At 34.9% G+C, this 20,228-nt stretch overlaps 1 protein-coding gene across 1 annotated transcript in view; it reads right to left on the reverse strand.

The window, feature by feature from the left end:
- LOC117124936 (N(G),N(G)-dimethylarginine dimethylaminohydrolase 1-like) overlaps positions 1 to 20,228 on the reverse strand; it is a 50,801-nt gene that overhangs the window by 23,879 nt on the left and 6,694 nt on the right. The window contains exons 3-4 of the mRNA XM_033271274.1: positions 7,123 to 7,316; positions 6,267 to 6,395 (exon numbers count right to left, since the gene is read on the reverse strand). Coding sequence (XP_033127165.1) covers positions 6,267 to 6,395; positions 7,123 to 7,316 — 323 coding nt within the window. The remainder of the gene's footprint in view (positions 1 to 6,266; positions 6,396 to 7,122; positions 7,317 to 20,228) is intronic.

Genomic DNA, 20,228 nt, shown 5'->3' on the forward strand with positions numbered 1-20,228 from the left:
CTTCTAGAAACCATGATGAAGTTTCTCAGCAACATTGAGCATAAAAATCACAAAATCAGCAAAAGAAAAAACTAATATCCAAAATCCGTTAAAAAAGTCGTCAAACAACAAAATTCACCAATGTATATTAACATTGAGTAAATTACAAGTGTTCTATTTCTCTCCAAGTGGATTCATGAATAGCACTCTCCTAGGGTGTTTTTGGTAGGAAAAGAAGACTTAAACACTGTGGGTGTAATTTTTTCTTTGCCAAAAAATAGGGGGGTAGGGGGCGTGCGCGCCACCCCTCCTAAATCCGCCACTGGAAATAGGCCTATAGGCCCTAGGTTTAGGCAGGCCTACTTTGTTTCATGTCAATTAGAGACAGGATTATACAATTTTATACAGTATATCTTGTAAATTACACAATATGACCAGGTACTGTATTTGAAAACAATAAGGAAGCAAAACTTACACGTCAAAAGTGTCAAAGGTTGTCTACACAAAAACTGTACTTTATTAAAATAATAAGTCTATTGAAGGGGTGTCGTCAATGGAGATGTGCACACATATCAGTGTACTGTGGTCACTGTGCATGGGGTTGTCTGAAAGCACATAACTGCTGACCTCGATAGAGAGTGATTGATTGCACAAAGGTTTCCATGCTTGTGCATCTGCGCTTAATCTGTCTTAGCTATTCATTACACAATGTGACATAGGAATGGAATTGTGTATCCATGTTCAATTGTCTCAAAAAAAAAAAAAAAAAATTTATTTATTTATTTATTTTTTTTGTAATATAAGGGGGTAAGATGCGCGTCGCAGGCAGCACCCCCCACCCCAAAAAAATCAACCCCTGTGAACAGATGTCGGTTCTAACTGGGACTCGATAATTATGAGATTGCCACATCTAAAATTTGCATTAAATGAAAATCCCAGTGAATGCATAAATTACCATCCTTAATTCCAACGACAGTAGACCAATAAAAATTCATAGTAATCATCTTGGAATGACACACATTATCATCCTTAATTACACATCAAAATTCTAAAAGCATTAATACTACAGTGCAGTAATATGCCTCTAAATGCATTTTGCATTTAAAAAAAAATTAAAACCAACCCACAAATTACACATTATATTCAGCATAATACCATACTGCCAGATTAAAAATCCTTTTCTTTGATGACAAGTCTTTCGTGGCTTTATTGCATTCAAACACACATTTTTTAAGCGTATGCCAAGTATAGATTATTTTAATAGGCAGTGGTTCTCAAAAATCTTTCATAGTGATCCTTTTTCAGATCCCTAAATTTAAATAGCTGGCAAAACAGCTGCTGTCCAAAACCACATCACCACCCACCTCGGTTAGTGCTGAAGTGACCAAATTTTAAGAAAATAGCATTTTCTCACCTAGAAAAAATGTTTTATGCAAATTTTGATGGTATTAAACTACATCAGTCCATTAAACATTACAGTCTACAAATCTACAAAGGTGTGACCTGGTTATTGAAGACATCATTGACAATAAATGTGTTCATAATTTTAAGTACTCATAAAACTGATGTAGGCTTAATTGAAATTTTTCAAGCAATTTTTCCCCAGTAAAATTGTTTCCTAAATTTTTGAAAAAAAAAGTGATGATAATAAAATGATGACACAATACATTATAAAATCCTAGTAAAATTAAAGGCAAGTTAGGTCGCTCCAAGAAATACCACTTGCTATTCAGACTACCATTACTATTTTAAGCCACGTGTGAACTGTTACCCAGCTAAGTAGTAGGCCTACTTAGAGCCCAATCACACTTAACAGTTACGCCGGCTGAGGACTGGCTCTGGGCCACCTTTTTTTAATTGTGAACAATCAATGAATTTTAAGCAGTCCAAAAGGTTATTCAGACTGTAAGGCGGCTTAGGTCCCACAATGTGAGACCTGGGCCGACTCATCTTCATATCTGAATGCAAGACAAATCAAAGTCACCTTCACAGTGGCCAATTTTGACATCTTATACATGTAGTATATCCCGCAAAAACTTGACACAAAGGAGGAATTGTAACATTCGCGAACGACCGAGCTGACTTAAAATATTAACCTCATAACCTTAAGGGTCGTGTTCAGTCGGCCGTAGTTAAGGTAATCCTGGGCTAATATAATATCCCCCCTTCAAAATAATTACAAAATGAATTCGTCGCTACACTTGTTTGTTGATGTTTTTAGCTTGTAGGCCTAGGACATGAACAAGGACAATTTTTTTTTAAACTTCGCGTCTAATACAATCTAGTCTTTGCAGTGATTGACCTGGAGGTCACATTTCACCAGACAATCGCTTTTTTTGTGTTGCAGCTAAAAGGTGTACAGCCAAAATTGGTTATTTGCCGTTCAAACACGCTATCCATTGCATGTTTTTAATCAATTTATTTTAATAGCTTTTAAACTGGTCCCGTTTCTACTGCAAGAATAAAAGCAATTTTTCGAAAAAGCCCTATATCAATAGCTTAGAACTATTAAAGGCTGTGTTTCTGCAGCACTAATATTATCAGCAATTTTGTTAAAATTTCCTGATAAATTTTTGTACGAGAATCAGATAATTTATTGGAAAAAGCTCTGAATGTGAAAATAAATAACCTTTGACCAATGTCAAATCACGGCCATGAAAAGAATTCTTCTGGGTAGTTTTTTAGTTTCTAAGGGCCTGCCATTTTTACTTGGGCCTTTTTTTCTGGGGCCATTTTTGGCAGGGCCATTTTTGGCGGGGCTTTTCTTTCAGGGGTCTTTTTTTGTGGGGCCACTTTTACCTATATTTATTCCAGTACAGTATATCCTGCTGTACAATAATAATTTTCTAAGTTTGAAAAGTGTGTCAAATAAGAACATTTTGAGCTTGAAATTGGCCAAAAAATAAGAACACTGAGCCTGGGTAAAAATTTACTGGTTCTTATAAAAAAAAAAGGTGTATGTTATGATCTGGCAGTTAAGGATGGTGGGAGGTGCATGATGGGTTATGTGTCATCTTAGGTACCTTATTACTGTACAAGTCACACAGTAAGGCAGTATAGGGCATAGTAGTAGACACATGCTCCTGCTAGGAGCCTACTTTCTACACAGCAGAGTTTCAATCCATAATGAATACATTACACGTTCATCTAATCATCACATCACTGCACTCCAACCTGTTCAAGTCTACAGTACCACAACGAATAATACTCCTAATATATGCCTCAAATTCTCTATCTCGTATGTGCAATTTTTTTCTAATTCTGGTGAAAGAAATTTCTTCCGACTCCTCCTCCAGCACCACAGTAATCTTATCATCCGCGAGTGCAGTAACCATACCTTAATGTAGGGAATTGTGAACTTCCTTGAGCCCTTGTTAATTTTTTACTTGAGGAGCTTAATATTTACTGCATTGTAACACAATTACATTTATTGTTATTTATTATTATTACATTTTATTATTTATTATATTCAATTTTTAGGAGACAATGTTAAAGCATGCAATGCACCCTTCATAAATTATTGAGGCTCTCACTCATTAATTACTATATGCCACAGGCATTGAAGAATGAATGCAAACCACAATATTAATTACAAAAATGAAAATCCTGATGTAATATATGAATAGATTTATATCAAATAATTTGTGTAACACTCAGAAGACCGGATATTCAACCTTTTTAAGCTGGTGGCTAGTTCCAATCTGTTGAGACAAGCGGCGAGCAAATTCTTATAACAGACACCTCTAAATTCTGTTGTTTTCAAAGCAGTGTTTTCAACAGAATGGTATGCCCAGAGCCTGCTCCCCAATCCTGCCACTGGCCCCATCAATGTGCCCCATAATAGCAGTGCCACCCCTCCCAACTTATCCTTTATTCCTAGCAGTCTCCCCCCTCCCCATATCAATACTCTACACCACTAGATACATTGAGCTACACTCAGAAAACTCTACTCTTGTTAACAATGCCAGGGTATTAACAAAAACATTTTTTCTCTAAGTATTGAAAATCAGCCGGATTAAAACCTCTGGAAGTTTAGAGTTGTCCCACGCGACAGGGGTTGAATACCAGGAATCAAAAGGAAGGTCTTTGAAGCATACTTGGCAACAGTAATAAAAGCATACAGAAAATATAATCCCACAGTAATTAAATTCAAAACAGTCGAAAGTACAACAATAAAAAAAAGTACATGTATATAAATTAAAACAATTTGGTGCATTGAATTTAAACAATACTATAATTTAAACTCTATAAAAAAATGTAAAAAATTGGAGCGAAGGAACAACTTCATTAGCTGGAGGATTTGATGTCATGGTCGCTGGGGGATTGTCAGATGAATGTTCATCTTAACCATAAAGCTTTAATAATCACTAGATTAATGCCCATTGTCCTAATGTGCTCTAAGATGAGCATTCTGAGGAAATGCTGACAATACTTTTGGTTTACACAACTGATCTCTGTGAGGAAGTTCAAATTTTTGCAGCTATTTTAAGTACAGTATGCTCACATGAACTGCGCACTATGTGTGATAATGTTTACACCTTTTTTATTGTGTGCACAGAGAGGATTTGTTGTTGTAGATGATGACTCTTTTGAAACACCTTTGTATCAGACCGCGAGATGCTTCCAGCAATGAAATTATCAATTATGCATGGTATGTGATAAGATGACTGAACATGCATAAAAGACAGACAACTGCCTCATCACACATCAAAACAAAATAATTCAATATGTCAACACACTTCATAGAGCTGATTTGCTACTGTAACATACACAAGGCTAAACACATAGGTTTTAATAAGGCTTAAATTAAGACTTGGTACTTCCTTAATTTAAATCTAAGATTTTCAATGAAATATTTCTAAGCCTTATAACAACCGTTAATTAGCTCAGTGTTTAGAATTCTCCAAAGAATTGTTTACATATTATAACTGTATATAAGATTGAAATCTAGATTTATCTGAAAATAAAATGTATAGTATCCATAAAATGTCAGTTTAAAGTAATAATTATATTGTTTATAAAAACACTTTTCAACACATCAAAAAATCATCATCAGGCAATAATACTTAGTTATTAAAGAATATATTATACCATATCATAATTTTGTACCAACATGTCCAGCCCATGAAATTTGGAAAAAATTAGGTCGGCAAAAATTTGTCGACCTTAAATTCTCCGAGGTCGGCAGCCTCGGAAATTTTTTACTACCTAGGCCTATATAGTATAAACTACGATTTTCCCAATTGCTCAACCTTAATACATTACATTGTCATCTACAGATTGTGATTTTGTTAATTTCTCTATTAAATCAATATATTGCTGGTAAAAAGAATGGTTGTACTTGTATTAATTTAATAGTGTAGTATAATACATGTTTTACATAAGAAAATTGCCAAATAAATTTTGTTTTAGCGTTGGTTTTATCATTATCTTTGGCATGGGAAATATCACTTTCGTAAAGCTACGATTGTATCATCACAGGCTGCTTCAAAACTGCTCATGCATGTCCATGCGCATGCCCAGAATGACCTATCAGGGATTTTCCACACATGTACAGTACTTGTCAGTAGTGAAGTCACGATGCGATCGTGATTGCGTTTAAACGGTCGGTAGGATTAGGCCTACAATTTGTTGAATTTTGTTGTTTTTAGATAATAAACAACATTTTAAATATTATAATAATACTGTGAAATGAAGACAAATAATAGATATAGATAAGCATTACAATCTACATGGCCCACGTGACTTCAATTGAGCGATGTTGTAGGCCTTGGCTGGCTAGCATCATTCCTACATAGGCCTAACCTACGAAACGACTAGGCGAGAAAGACAAGACGATTGTACACAAATCGTACGTACTGCATGCTTATTAGAAATAGTTATTGTACAAATAAATCTGTTTTATGAACCACCATTTTCATTGGTTTGACGACGTACATGAAATTTAGTGTCTGCTATAGCATGTTTCAGTCAAAGTTATTGAATTTCCAAGCAATTTTTGAAGCAAAGAAATCTAGACCTAAGTTGGCAAAAAAATTGCATTAGGTACTTTTAGCCGCACAACGTTAACCTTAACTTTAACGTTAGTACCCAACATGCAACGTGACAGCTCTGCCCTTTTGTAAACAAATCGAAATACGCATGCGCAAACCTGTAACTAACATACGTCAAGCACGTCAAATCCTCAAATTAACATACTCCGTAACGCGAGATGAATAAATTATGATGTCATCCATTAACGTTAAGGTCGTGCGGTGAAAACTACCTATTATTTAAATCTTTCTTACCTTGTAACTTTCAGGAAATTCATCTTCAGTACAGTGAATTAGAGTTCTGTTTACGTACAAACAGTTGGCTGCTTCATCATCCGGTAATGTCACAGTTTCATAATCATGATTAGCTTTGTGAACAATTTGCTGAATAAATAAACAAAAAAACAATTAGGATTTAGATGAGCATAACAATGTGATGACTTGTAATTATAAGAAAATGATATTTTCAACAAATTCAGAATTAAATATTTGGACATTCTAGAAAAAGGGTATTCACATCGACTATGTCCTCACACGGCAGCTAACGGTTAGCAGGGTCCGGATCCTGCTTACCGTTGGCTGCCGTGCGTCCATACGAGAAGATCCCAATCCGGATACCAGAAATATGATGATCGAATAACTGGCCAATAAGAAACTGGAAATTGTAAACGCGTACGTGTGATTGTTTGATTATAGAAACGTGCTTAACATGCTAACCGATAGCGCTTGCTAACAGTTAGCGGTATCCGGATACGGCTAACGGTCAGCGCTAACCGATCGGGTGTTCTCGCACAGGTGCTAACGGTTAGCGCTAATGGTTATCTCCCGATCTGGATACTAGGGCTCTTGTGAGAACCAGGCTATCATTTATAAATTTACATGTGATAATAAAAAAGAGATGGTGGACATGTTTTAAATTTTTTAAAGACAATTCATTAAATCTGTTAAATGCTTGGTTTACTGAAAAGGGCTTCTTACTATTTTTATGTAAACTATTTTTGTGCAGATAAAATGTGTTTATAGAAAATTCTTTTCATTAAAATTTGTTTAAGTCATAATACGAAATGTATGTAGGCAAGTAGCATTATGACCAACATACTACTCTGTTTACCTTCAGAGCCTTCTTTGCCTCTTCACTCTGACCAATTGCAATGATACCTGGTCCAGCCATACTCATCAGTGACTTAAGATGAATACACCCTGATATTTGTATTGTTGCAACATTATAGTCTGGGAATGCCTTTGCTAATGCTAACGCTCCTGCTTGGTTTGTTCTTGGAGATATACCTACAAAGAATTCCTTACCTACAAGATAATAAACAAAAAAATATATATATTCTATTTTGGCAAATTTGTCTTTTCAAGCAATATGTATACAGGTCTCCCGCTAATGAAAGACCCCTCCAATTAAAAGCCACTTTTCTGTGTTCCCAAATTAACAATGTCTTGTCAATGTCTAATTAGAGACCAAAGCTGCTAAAGATCATGAAAATCCCGGTCCCAAAAGTGGTCTTTAATTGGAGGCAGACCTGTATTATTTAAATAGGTTAAAAACAAAAATAATAATGAAGAAATAAATAATATAATACCGGTAGTAATAATAATAATTTATTTTAACAAATAAATAAAGCATAACAATACAAGTAATAACTTATTAATTATTATGAATCATTATTTAGTTGTTAAACAACTAAATAATGATTCATAATAATTAATTCATCTTGTTTAAGTTCAGCAGCTTAAATGACTTTTTTTTATATCTTGTTCCCCGTACTCAATTTATTTTGAAGATCGTAATAGGGTGGGAAAAAACAAAAATTTCTGGTTTCTTATTTAGCAAAATGTTTTACCAAAACCATCCAGAGGAAGGAGAAAATAAAAATACAATTTTATTGGTAAAGTTATAAACAGTGTAGTCATTGGATGGTAAAATGCCTTTAAATCTATATAATCTTGGACTCAATATGAAATAATAATTGCAAGTTGCTTGTGTTCAACAAATATGCTCGCTACATAAACAAACACAGTGCAAAATGGTTGAGAGCTACACAACGATGTGGAAATATTACAGTAGCTGGCTGTATAGGTATCTCCGGAAAAGGAGCTACTACATTATTATTCATGTGGCTTTGGGATTCATGGTGCAATTATTAAGTACAGGTATTAAGTACAGGAGAGTCATGAGGCTAAATAGCCTTGAGTTATTGTATTTCACTCTGTGGCATTCTATAGATGTTTTGGAGTCCAGAAACCCAAAAAAATCAGTCACTGGCCAGATAATGTTGACATCGACTTGTAAAGACAGTATCAAACTACAGTTTCAAATAATTTTGGAATAGGATTCAAGGAAATTCTTTTATTTATAATACAGGATATGCTTAACACTGGCATTATATAAATAAATAATATAACAATACTGTTAGGCAGTGCACAATAGTCAATTATAGTACAGTTCGCCTTCCAATTTGAGGACACCCCTATTCAGGGGACACCCCTATTAAGGGGACACTTTTCCGTGAAACGAGGGACGATATATCTTTTAACACTGCGGCTAACACCTATTAAGGGGACACCCCTATTCAGGTGACGGAGACACTTTCTGAGTGGGCCAAATGGTCAAATAACCCCTAATAAGGGGACACCTCATTTTTTTTCCTATTGTATCACAACAAATACAACAGTCTCAAAATAAGAAAAATTCACTCAACTTTATATAGTGACACATTTTGAGAAACTTAAGGAACTTACACTTTCTAATTTATCACCTTCCTACTGCTGTTTGTCAAGGGCGAGATTTTGTTAGACTACGTAATAACAACAATAATAATAATAATAATAATAATAATAATAATAATAATAATAATAATAATAATAGTACTTTAACTAATATTGAAATACAAAAAGAATTTTGAATCAAGTGAAATAATCCATCTTTGTTTGGTAGTAGTTTGGTGTGTTTGTTCTGTTCTCACCTCCTAATGATTTGATTAAATTTTGTATTTTGAGAATTTATCCAATTTTGTTGTGGCTTTTATTTTAATTGTTCTGGTATATATATGAATATACTGTATTTTCCGTTTTAATGAAATTGTTCTATTGTTTGTTTTATTGTTTTGTTCCTGTTCTTGAGATTTTTTAAATAAATTGAAATTGAAATTAATTGAAAAGGAAAATTGTATTTTGAAATTTGAGCAATAAACCAGAATTTTCTCCCCAAATCTTTGGAGTGAATATAATATTTGCCTACTGCATGTGTTAGTTCGTATAAAGCAATCTTGTCAATTTCGAACCTTAACCATGGGGATTTCTTTTTCTTCGTTTTTCCTGCACTTTCATAAGATCCTAATTCATTCATTAACATTGCATCATGAAACAATATTGGGAACATATAAAACTAATCGTTTTAGTTACATTTCTGCAGATTTCATATTATAAAGGAATTGTATTTGCATTGCAAATTATTGCTATAAATTAGTTCTAATTCTACTGTAACTAATTATGTCAATAAAAATAAAATTATAAAGAATTATACGTCATCATTATGAAAACATGCCAGAAACTCCTATTAAGGGGAAAATTTCACAATTTTTTTGGTTAGTGTCCCCTGAATAGGGTACCCCTATTCAGGGGACACCCCTATTAAGGACACTTTTTTTGGTCCCGGTCCCGAAAGTGTCCCCTTAATAGGGTTCTACTGTACAAACAGTGCGGTAGTTTATCACCCTATCTAGGCTGGAAAAGTGATGAGGGAAGAAGGCTTTTTATTTTCATTTTGTATTTTGCTAAAGCCAAAAGCCAAATATCACCACCCTTGGGTTGTTTGCTGGTGATGTTTAAAATAAAGTACAGTACATGATTGAGATAATACAAACAATATCTACTATTTACTATACTAAAAAAATGAAGAAAAAGAAATTACCAAAATGTTTTTTTTCCCCTCAATACCATAGAAAACGTGCAGGCGAGGGTGATAAACTAATCTTTTTTTTTTGATTGGGCCTAACCTGCTATACTTAATGAACCTAATCTTCCATTACAAAGAAGATTCCATTGTGAAAGCAGTATCATCCACAACAGCTTATTCATATATACTGTAGATTAAGATATGCCTCAATGTGATACATCCAATCAAGTTTATAACTTTGTTTCTAATTTAATTAAGCAATGCAACAAAAGCTGTTTCTTGTTATTATCTAATTAATTCAGCTTTTAATTAACTTATTGAATACATTGTACTGTTGTATAGAGTTAATGTGAGGCATTTCCACAAGGCACTTGAACCAAGGCATTTGAAACACAGATGTGATGGGTGTATCCATTTTTTCGAGTATAATTAATCCAGATCTAGAAGTTGAACCACATCCCCAGCAATCTTAGCTTGATATGACATTACCATTAATGTTCATGCTTTATCAATATGATTACAGTACTATCATTCAATCGCTGGTATTCTTTGGGGGAAATGGGCTGGTCACTCTGGTTTGCACCTAGGTATAATTTCTCGGCTCTGCCACCAGTTACTGAACACAGCAATTCAAGAAATGAGACATTTCCCATTAATTACACTGAGACTCTACTGTCCATAAGGCCTAATCACACTTACTATGTCGGTCCAGGGACCTGGGGCGGATGTGGAGTGTGGGGTAGAGACGGTGCAATCGCACCACCCTAAATTGTGTTGTATTATTATATTGTTGACATGAATTATTGGTAAGATTTTTAAGGTATGAGAGTGCAAATTCCGGGCATTCAGAGGTCCATATTCTCCAATTTTTTGGTGTGGACACCCAAAAAAAAACCCTTTGGAGTTTTGGTCATCAAATTTTTCTTTTTCCTTCTTTCTTTTTTCTTTTCTTTTTTAAACTTTCCAAAAGAAGGGGGGGGGGGGGGGGGGGGGGGGGAGGAGAAACATGGGTGCAGATTATGGGGGCTGAGGACAGGTTCCCCTACATAATTTAAAAGGGAGGATTGGTCCCCCTCACTTTTTGTCCACAATGCATTTTCATAAGTCAAGAAAATGCCTGAAAATTGTTGAAATAAACTGCATAAATGACCTAGGTTTTAGCGAAAGAACGCTGTACAGCCAGAGTGCATCTTATTTTATAGCAACATACCGGTAACTCTGCCCACAAACATTTGAATTATCTACTGTATAATATATGATTGAGTGCGTGTGCCTTTAGTATAATTTGAGAAGTATGAAAAAAAGCGTGCAAAGATAAGATTGCTTTTTGGCACATGAATTAGGTAAGAAAGTGTTTCTTTAGTTGTATTTTCTATGGCTTATTCATTTGTAACCAGTTGTAAAGGTGGTAATAACAATATTAGTGATTGAACAAACGAAAAAAAAAAAACGAACGTTTGCGATATGTGGGACTGACGGCTACCAGACCTTCTCTAGGCCTAGTGCTATGCCTAGGCCCTAATTGGAACCCTAATTAATTACGTCGGAGTACTCGTAGAGAGTGCCTCCCTTTTTGATGCATTACAAGCTTCTGCTATTTCAAGTACTGTACCATACAGTATAGTAGGCCCTACCTGTTGTTTTTCTCTACAGCATAGCAAATGTAATTATCAATAAAAATGATGCTTTTATTTTGTTTTGACATGCATTTTTGGTCTTGTGTGCTATTTTCTAAACACAAAACATTTTCGTCTTCATAATGACCTTTGCTGAGGGTTTAGAGACCGCGCCTCCGAAATCCAGCCCACTAATTGGTTAATTTTTTTTTTTTCAGGGATGCAGTGGTGATGTGCAAACACATGCTTTGATTGGTTGACGTCAGATCACCAAAAGTTTCATAGTGCGTGATAGGAACATGCTCAGTGTAAGACGATGAAGGTTTATTATTAAACAGATTTTTTTAAACAAATAAAGAAACCTTAATGGTTTTATTTTAGAGAAAATTTAATTAAATTTAACAAATTTAAATTTCATTCTCTACAAACTTCCTCCGTAATTAAAATAGCTACACGTTTAAGGCTATGTAAGTTTGTAATCTACACTGATGGATCTAAAACGACGTCCGAATCTGAATTAAACGTCAAGCTACTGAATATAATCACCCACAGAAACATGCTTTTGTCTGGTGGAACTTGGAAGATTTAACTTTCATTTTATTTAACATTACGGATACTTTGCTGGTGTGTCATTTCAATCAATTTATTATAATCTCCATGGCATTGCATGACAGTTCATTTTCTCGGCATCTGGTAGGCCTATGCTTGTTGTTTTGTTATTTCTTATTACGATTATTGTTTACTTAACTGATTGTCTGGTTTTAGAAGTTAATTTTTGTGTTTGGATTGGACCAAATAATACGTTCGGAATTAGGAGATTCGGATTTTTGGACTACATGTGTTATTTTAAGTTGTATAATAACTATGTTTCGGAGGCGCGAACTCTAAACCCTCAGCAAAGGTCATTGTCAAGACGAAAATGTGTTGTGTTTAGAAAATAGCACACAAGACCAAAAATGCATGTCAAAACAAAATAAAAGCATCATTTTTAAATAACAAAATCGCCGAAGAAATGTTTTAACATTCACTTTAGCGTGGGAACAGTAGTTTTCGTGTCATGCGCAGGCAATGATCCGACTGTTTGCTTCAAAACTACACATGCATGTCCATACGCATGTGAAGAATGATTATCTATCCGGGATTATCCACAGGAACTGACAGCGCGTCCCCCAACTTTTAAAACATATCTGTGCCCTTGCAAGCACCCGTAACTGCGGCGGACTCAAAACTTTGTGGTTAGTATTTTAAGTTAGCTCAGGTTCGGTTTACGTTCACATATAAAGATGATTCGACTCAGATCCTGCATTGTGAGACCTGAGCCAACTTTAAATTGGACTAAATTTAGGTCGGCTCTGAGCCGGCTTAAAATTATTTAACTGTTCACAAAAAGGGGCCCTGAGCCGACGTCAATATACAGTGTGATTGGGCTCTATGCCAGTCTATGCCTTGCCAGACATACCAGACAATGTCAACACTATGTTTGCTCTTGTGTAAAAGTTCTTATTTAAGGAATGATCAATGTTTACAATCAATACAAATGATATTATTCTATATGTTGATTCATTCTTTGAAATTTGTATGATGTGATTGTTATGAGCCAACACTGTGCCATGGACTGGGCCCCAAGTGATAGGTGGCTCTGAGTGTTCTTCACTCTAAACATATTGCTCTACAGTACATACATCCAAAATAATTAATCATCAAAATTTTGTCTACGAATATTCTTGTAAATTCTGGATCAAGATTTATTTATAATTTTGTTTCTTTTTTTTTTCTCTCAAATCAATATGGTATTTGTGACAGGATTTTTGTGGCCTGTTGGTGTAGAATAATGTCTTGCTACTTTATATAACAAAACTGCCAAAGAAATATCATTAAACATACTTCCTTAGCATGGGAAAATGTTTCATCTCAAAAAGTTTTCAAGCAATCAACATCGCCCAACTATTAATTTTTTCGTAACCCCCTCCCAGGCCGAAACCAGCCTAAGCCCCTGTTATAACACAATGAATTGTTGATCGACATTAATTTGCAATGGGATATCAGGCCTGTAGGCAGGTTCTTCCAAGGGGGGTTCTCTGGACGTGGGGTCCACTGGCCTGCTCAAGGGCCCTGGTGGGGTGGGGAAAATGACCCAAAGCCACAGCAATATTTTTGTTTTATGAGTTTAAATGTGTCTGTTAATTGACAAGGAAAATACAATTTTATCTTCATAATATTATCTTGCTATTTTCAATTGAAAGTTTTTACTTCGCTGTTATAGTTCACAGTAATCAATCAAACTTGTGTAACAGTCCATGAAGCCTATTCCTTTGCCAATCTAATACTGCTAAACCAGTCAAACTGTTTCCAGGTATATTTAACATTAAACTCACTTGGGACGTCCATGATGAAACTGTACACTGTGACATAGAGTTGTGACCTTGCGAGCCCGAGGTGGAACATTACGCGCAGCAGATGAGGAACCAAAGTATACAGTGAATTTCATATACTGTATCCAATTCAATACAAATTTTATTAGATCCGTTAATAACATAACATAATATCAATAGTATCAGGGGTTTTAACTCATAATTAGGGAGCCTCGCAAAATAAAACAACGCGTATACAACGTGTGGTTGGGGATTATAATCTCTTCGCGTTGCCGACGAGTGGTTCAAGATACTGATCAAAAATGTTGGACGATTCCATTTCACGAATTAGGGTTCATTTTCCGACGTTTTTGTTCTACAATACTTGTTTGCGTTGCTTTATCTCGTGATTTTGATGTACTGTAATTTATCGACAAGTCTCTTTTCTATGTTTTGTCATAAGTTTCATTCATTATTATGAATTAATTTTAATACTATATCCTGGCATTTGTTATTGAGCTATTCTGTAAAATTTAAAAACGAAATGTCGAATACCAAGACTCGAAACACTGAAATTTCCTATAAACTTTTATACTGTATTATAATCAGGCCAAACTCATGTTTTTGCCATGAATATTGATGGGATAAACGCAATTTATTGCCAGTATATTGCTTTTTCTAGAACTATTCATAGGAACATTCCCACGCTCTGCTGCTATGGAAATACAGACTGAATCAAAGTGTACGTGTCATTGATCTTGCTGCCGGCCGAGTTATGCATAGCTCAAACCTTTTGTACGCCACCCAGTGTTATAACCAGGCCAAACTCATGTTGTTACCATGAGCATGGAGGAATAAATTTATAGTGACAGGATAAACGCAATTTAATGCCAATACCCTGCTTCTTCTAGAACTATTTATAGGAACAGTCCCACGGTTCTGCTGCTATGGAAATTGACTATTAAGGGTAATTGATCTTGCTGCGGACCGAGTTATGCATGCATGGCCGTACCCTTTGTACGGCGCCCAGTGATAACGACTCGACCTTACCATGGAAAAGCATAGAATAAACTAAGAAAATATCAGTCTCTGAATTTTTGTGTGCAATTAAATCTTGTATTTATTATTTTCTTTAAGTCTCATTTTCAATTATATTTTATATTTGTTATATATATATTTGAAATTGGACTAATAAATTAATTACAATAAAGACAACAAGGAAGTGACAAACAGAAATTAAAAATCAAACAAGAACAGCTCATTCAGTAGAACATAAATTAAAGTTAATTAGCGTAAACAGTTTATTACATGAACATAGGCCTAATTAGTGATCACGATCTACTGTGTGTGTGTAACAGTCGCCTGTATATGCTTGTATGATAATCTGATCTAAACACAATAGATAATATTTTTATTTAGTGGGTTTTTAAAAATTTTTTTTTTAATTTTGGAAGCTGAACAACAATAATTTAGGCCAAAAAATGGCTACCGTATCCGAAAACGCCATTCCTCTACACACAGGCCCAATGTCTGTTTTCAAAATGACCTACAGAGAATGAATGAAAATAAATGGGGAAAAAATAATGCCACCCTAGCTTAGATTACAGTACTGCACTAAATTCTGATATTCATCGTATATGTTGAGTATTTATTGGCGGTCACTGTACTTTATTATGAATAGGACTACAAATAATAGGCCTATTTTACACTTACTTTTGATATAGGCCTACCACAATATATATTAAATGCAAGGTTATTCCCAACTATTATATCGGAACAAATTATAGACAATAAATCAATGGATAGAAAAAGCAATTTAAAGATTGAAATAATGATAATATGTTAAGAGATCGTAATTCAGTAAATATCCCATAGCCCATTGAGTACAGGACTAGAGTCAAGCGTCTAACTTTTACTTTGATAGAACATAGAGTATGTCAAAACCACAGGCCCTAAACTTCCAGCCGGCGATGCAGTACACTGCAAGGAAGACATTCCAAGTCCACTTGATACGCCGTGGTGTATCAACAATTGAAAACTACTTTTATACATTCCGATGCGATTAAAGGCAGTTTAATCCCATAGTTGGCCACGCGTTGGGATTATTTTCCTGGGCTACTCCACTTCGTAGTGGGGAATTGATAACAGGCTTAGTGTAAAAACCCAATTAACACAAGCAAAAACATCTCGTATAAAAATAAACCCTATTGGAAGTAATGCAAGCTCACGTTATATTTCTGAGAATTACATTAATAATTTATCGAGATTATCGTCACCGTTACGATCAAAACCAACAGACAGCAGAAATATAAGACTAGGAGAGGGCTAGGACATAGATATTATACCTCCATGGATAGGCCAAGGCTTTGGCTTACTCAGAAAAATGACGGCGTAAAATTAAAAATCGAAAACAGGCAATTTTTATGAATTTTTGTTAGGCCTAATTATATCTTTTTTACAGTTAGTCTTTAAAATTATCATTTCTTATATCGTTTTAGTATTAATTAATTTTATTAAATAAAACTGTCTAGGACAACAGACAGATATCGGTCTACAGTAGGCCTACATTCGATCATGAACGTAGATAGGGTACACTTCCTTCAGTGTTAGCGAAATACAAAAAAAAATATTAGTACCTTTATCTGATATAAATGTGAGCAGTTGTCCTAGGCCTATATGTTATCTATTTTAATATTGATTAATCTGGAACTTTGGTGGAACAGTATATCCTTTGTATGTGACGAGAAATTTAAAATGTATAATCATTAAATCGTTTTTAAACATTTGAATGTACCAAATGACTATGTTAATTTACTACAGGGATTTTAATTTCATTTATAAAACGCGCTGGTAATGTATAAAAGTAGTTTTCAATAGTTGATACGCCACGGCGTATCAAGTGGACTTGGAATGTCTTCCTTGCAGTGTACTGCATCGCCGGCTGGAAGTTTAGGGCCTGTGGTTTGACATACTCTATGTTCTATCAAAGTAATAGTTAGACACTTGACTCTGGTCCTGTACTCAATGGGCTATGGGATATTTACTGAATTACGATCTCTTACCATATTATCATTATTTCATTCTTTAAATTGCTTTTTATATCCATTGATTTATTGTCTATAATTTGTTCCGATATAATAGTTGGGAATAACCTTGCATTTAAAATATGGTAGGCCTATCAAAAATAAGTGTACAATAGGCCTACTATTTGTAGTCCTATTCATAATAAAGTACAGTGACCGCCAATAAATACTCAACATATACGATGAATATCAGAATTTAGTGCAGTAGGCTAAGCTAGGGTGGCATTATTTTTCCCCATTTATTTTAATTCATTCTCTGTAGGTCATTTTGAAAACAGACACTAGGCCTGGGTGTAGAGGAATGGCGTTTTCGGATACGGTAGCCATTTTTGGCCTAAATTATTGTTGTTCAGCTTCCCAAATGGGGAAAAAAAAAACAAAAAAAAACTACTAAATAGAAGAATTGTGTTTAGATCAGATTATCGTACAAGTATATACAGGCGACTGCTACACACACACAGTAGATCTTGATCACTAATTAGGCCTATGTTCATGTAATAAACTGTTTATGCTAATTAACTTTAATTTATGTTCTACTGAATGAGCTGTTCTTGTTTGATTTTTAATTTCTGTTTGTCACTTCCTTGTTGTCTTTATTGTAATTAATTTATTTGTATCGTACCAAATCCATTTTCAAATATATATAACAAATATAAAATATAATTGAAAATGAGACTTAAAGAAAATAATAAATACAAGATTTAATTGCACACAAAAATTCAGAGATTGATATTTTCTTAGTTTATTCTATGCTTTTCCATGGTAACGTCGAGTCTTTATCACTGGGCGCCGTACAAAGGGTACGGTTATGCATAACTCGGCCCGCAGCAAGATCAATTACCCTTAATAGTCAATTTTCATAGCAGCAGAACCATGGGACTGTTCCTCTAAATAGTTCTAGAAGAAGTAGGTACTGGCATTAAATTGCGTTTATCCTGTCACTACGAATTTATTCCTCCATGCTCATGGTAACAACATGAATTTGGCCTGGTTATAACACTGGGCGGCGTACAAAGGGTTTGAGCTATGCATAACTCGGCCGGCAGCAAGATCAATGACACGTACACTTTGATTCAGTCTGTATTTCCATAGCAGCAGAGCGTGGGAATATTCCTATGAATAGTTCTAGAAAAAGCAATATACTGGCATTAAATTACATTTATCCCGTCAATATTCATGGCAAAAATATGTGTTTTGCCTGATTACAATACAGTATAAAAGTGTATAGGAAATTTCAGTGGGTTTCGAGTCTTGGTATTCAACATTACGGTTTTAAATTTTACAGAATAGCTCAATAACAAATGACAGGATATAGTATTAAAATTAATTCATAATAATGAATAAAACTTATGACAAAACATAGGAAAGAGACTTGTCGATAAATTATAGTACATCAAAATCACGAGATAAACCGACGCAAACAAGTAGAACAAAAATGTCGGAAAACAAACACTAATTAGCGAAATGGAATCGTCCAACATTTTTGATCAGTATCTTGAACCACTCGTCGGCAAAGCGAAGAGATTATAATCCCCAAACACGCGTTGTAGACGGGTATACGCGTTGCTTTATTTTGCGAGGCTCCCTTATGCAGAAAGATTGTTGGGTAAATTAGCAATGAGTACAGTAGATTCAGCCTTATCACAGTTAAATATATTGGCAACAATATAGTCTTTACAGTTTTATCAGCCTATGCGGTGATGTTTAGGCAGGGATGTTTAAGTAGGCTTTCCAAATGCTGACTGCATTATTATCAGTCCTCATTGTCCATGTCTTCATAAAAGAGCAACAAAGTTAAAAGCGTATGCAATCCTGTCATCCATTAACTGATAATTCCAGATACTACAAGGTTACATAATTACTGGCACAAAAATACTAATCCATCCATGGATGGATACAAATCCATCAAATGAAAACTGATTGGACGATCTTCAAATATCACTGACATAGGTACATCTCCATACCAAGCATGTTATTACAGTAATTTGGTCATTATGAACGATCGTAATTGCATTCAAAATTTTTAATAGATAATAGAAGATGTTACATCAGCTACGAAATAAAACATTAAAAGTGACATAACTAAGTTAAAAAGCAAGCAATATAACCATTTTCAGCCAAGATGCATTACATTTGAGCTGTGCATGCTTGTTCAGGCATACTGTACAGTAAATCTCAATTTTTGTTCATTAGTGGCGCTATTTGCATGAATTTCGCAATCTAAAGAGAAAAAGAACATTTGTTTTGGCTCTTTTTGGTAATGTTTTCATTCAGAAATCCCTTCAAATGAATACTTCAGTGAGCACAGGTAATTTTGGCTTACTGTAAAGTATTATTTTGCTGCAGAAAACAGTAAAATTCAAGACATTTCGTGAAAAATTTTTGCTCCCATGGCAAGGCCTAGGCCTTCACTCACCACACTGAGATGCTATGAAAATTCAAACTCTCTGAATTATGAATTTTCTCATTTATGAACTGTGTTCGGAGGTAAGGGTACGTAATTGCGAGATATTCAGGAATGTCACCACGCTGGTCGGCGGTGGAGGGACCCGTCCAGCATTTCCGACCAGGACTTACAGGCTACCGACCACCACTATTATTTCAACAGTTTACAAATTGTAACAAAATAATTTTGTTTAAAGTTTACCTAAACACAATAGACAAGCTAACCTGATAAAGACAAGAAGAATACAATAAATGTTTCCGTAGTTACGTTAATTGTAACAATATACTGCACTGCCTGCTATTCATCGCTAACTTAACAGCCTAGGCCCAGTTGAGTCATAGCGAACGTCGTGGGCCGGCATGACACGGTTGCTGTACACATTCAAAGGTTATTATATTATTATTATTATTATATTCGTTCGTCCTTCGTATTCGAAGAAGACCTTGATCACCAAGTATATTTGCATGTTCCTAGACTTATAAGTTACTTGTGTATACGTTGGTGGCTGATTAGTCCAATCCTGGATTTAAAGTTTCTTCTACACGTTTGGCATTGATGCTCAGTTGATGTGCATTTTATTTTCTCACGTTCCTTTCTTGCAGCACGTTTAGCTTTTGCGTGCAAGATTCTGTTTTTTTCAAACCGTTCTATTCCAGTGTGAGTAGTGTGTCTCCAAATGAGTCTATCTGATGCTTGTACTTCAAATGCATTCGGTGAGATGCTGCAATGCTTCAGAGTTGCTTTCAGTGAATCCTTAAAGCGTTTTTTCTGACCTCCTTGGGATCGATTACCTGTCCAGAGTTCACCATATAGGAGC

This window comes from Anneissia japonica, unplaced genomic scaffold (genome assembly GCF_011630105.1).
Source record: "Anneissia japonica isolate Jap-2015-1 unplaced genomic scaffold, ASM1163010v1 scaffold8236_len642391_cov169, whole genome shotgun sequence".
Taxonomy (NCBI): Eukaryota; Metazoa; Echinodermata; class Crinoidea; order Comatulida; family Comatulidae; genus Anneissia; species Anneissia japonica.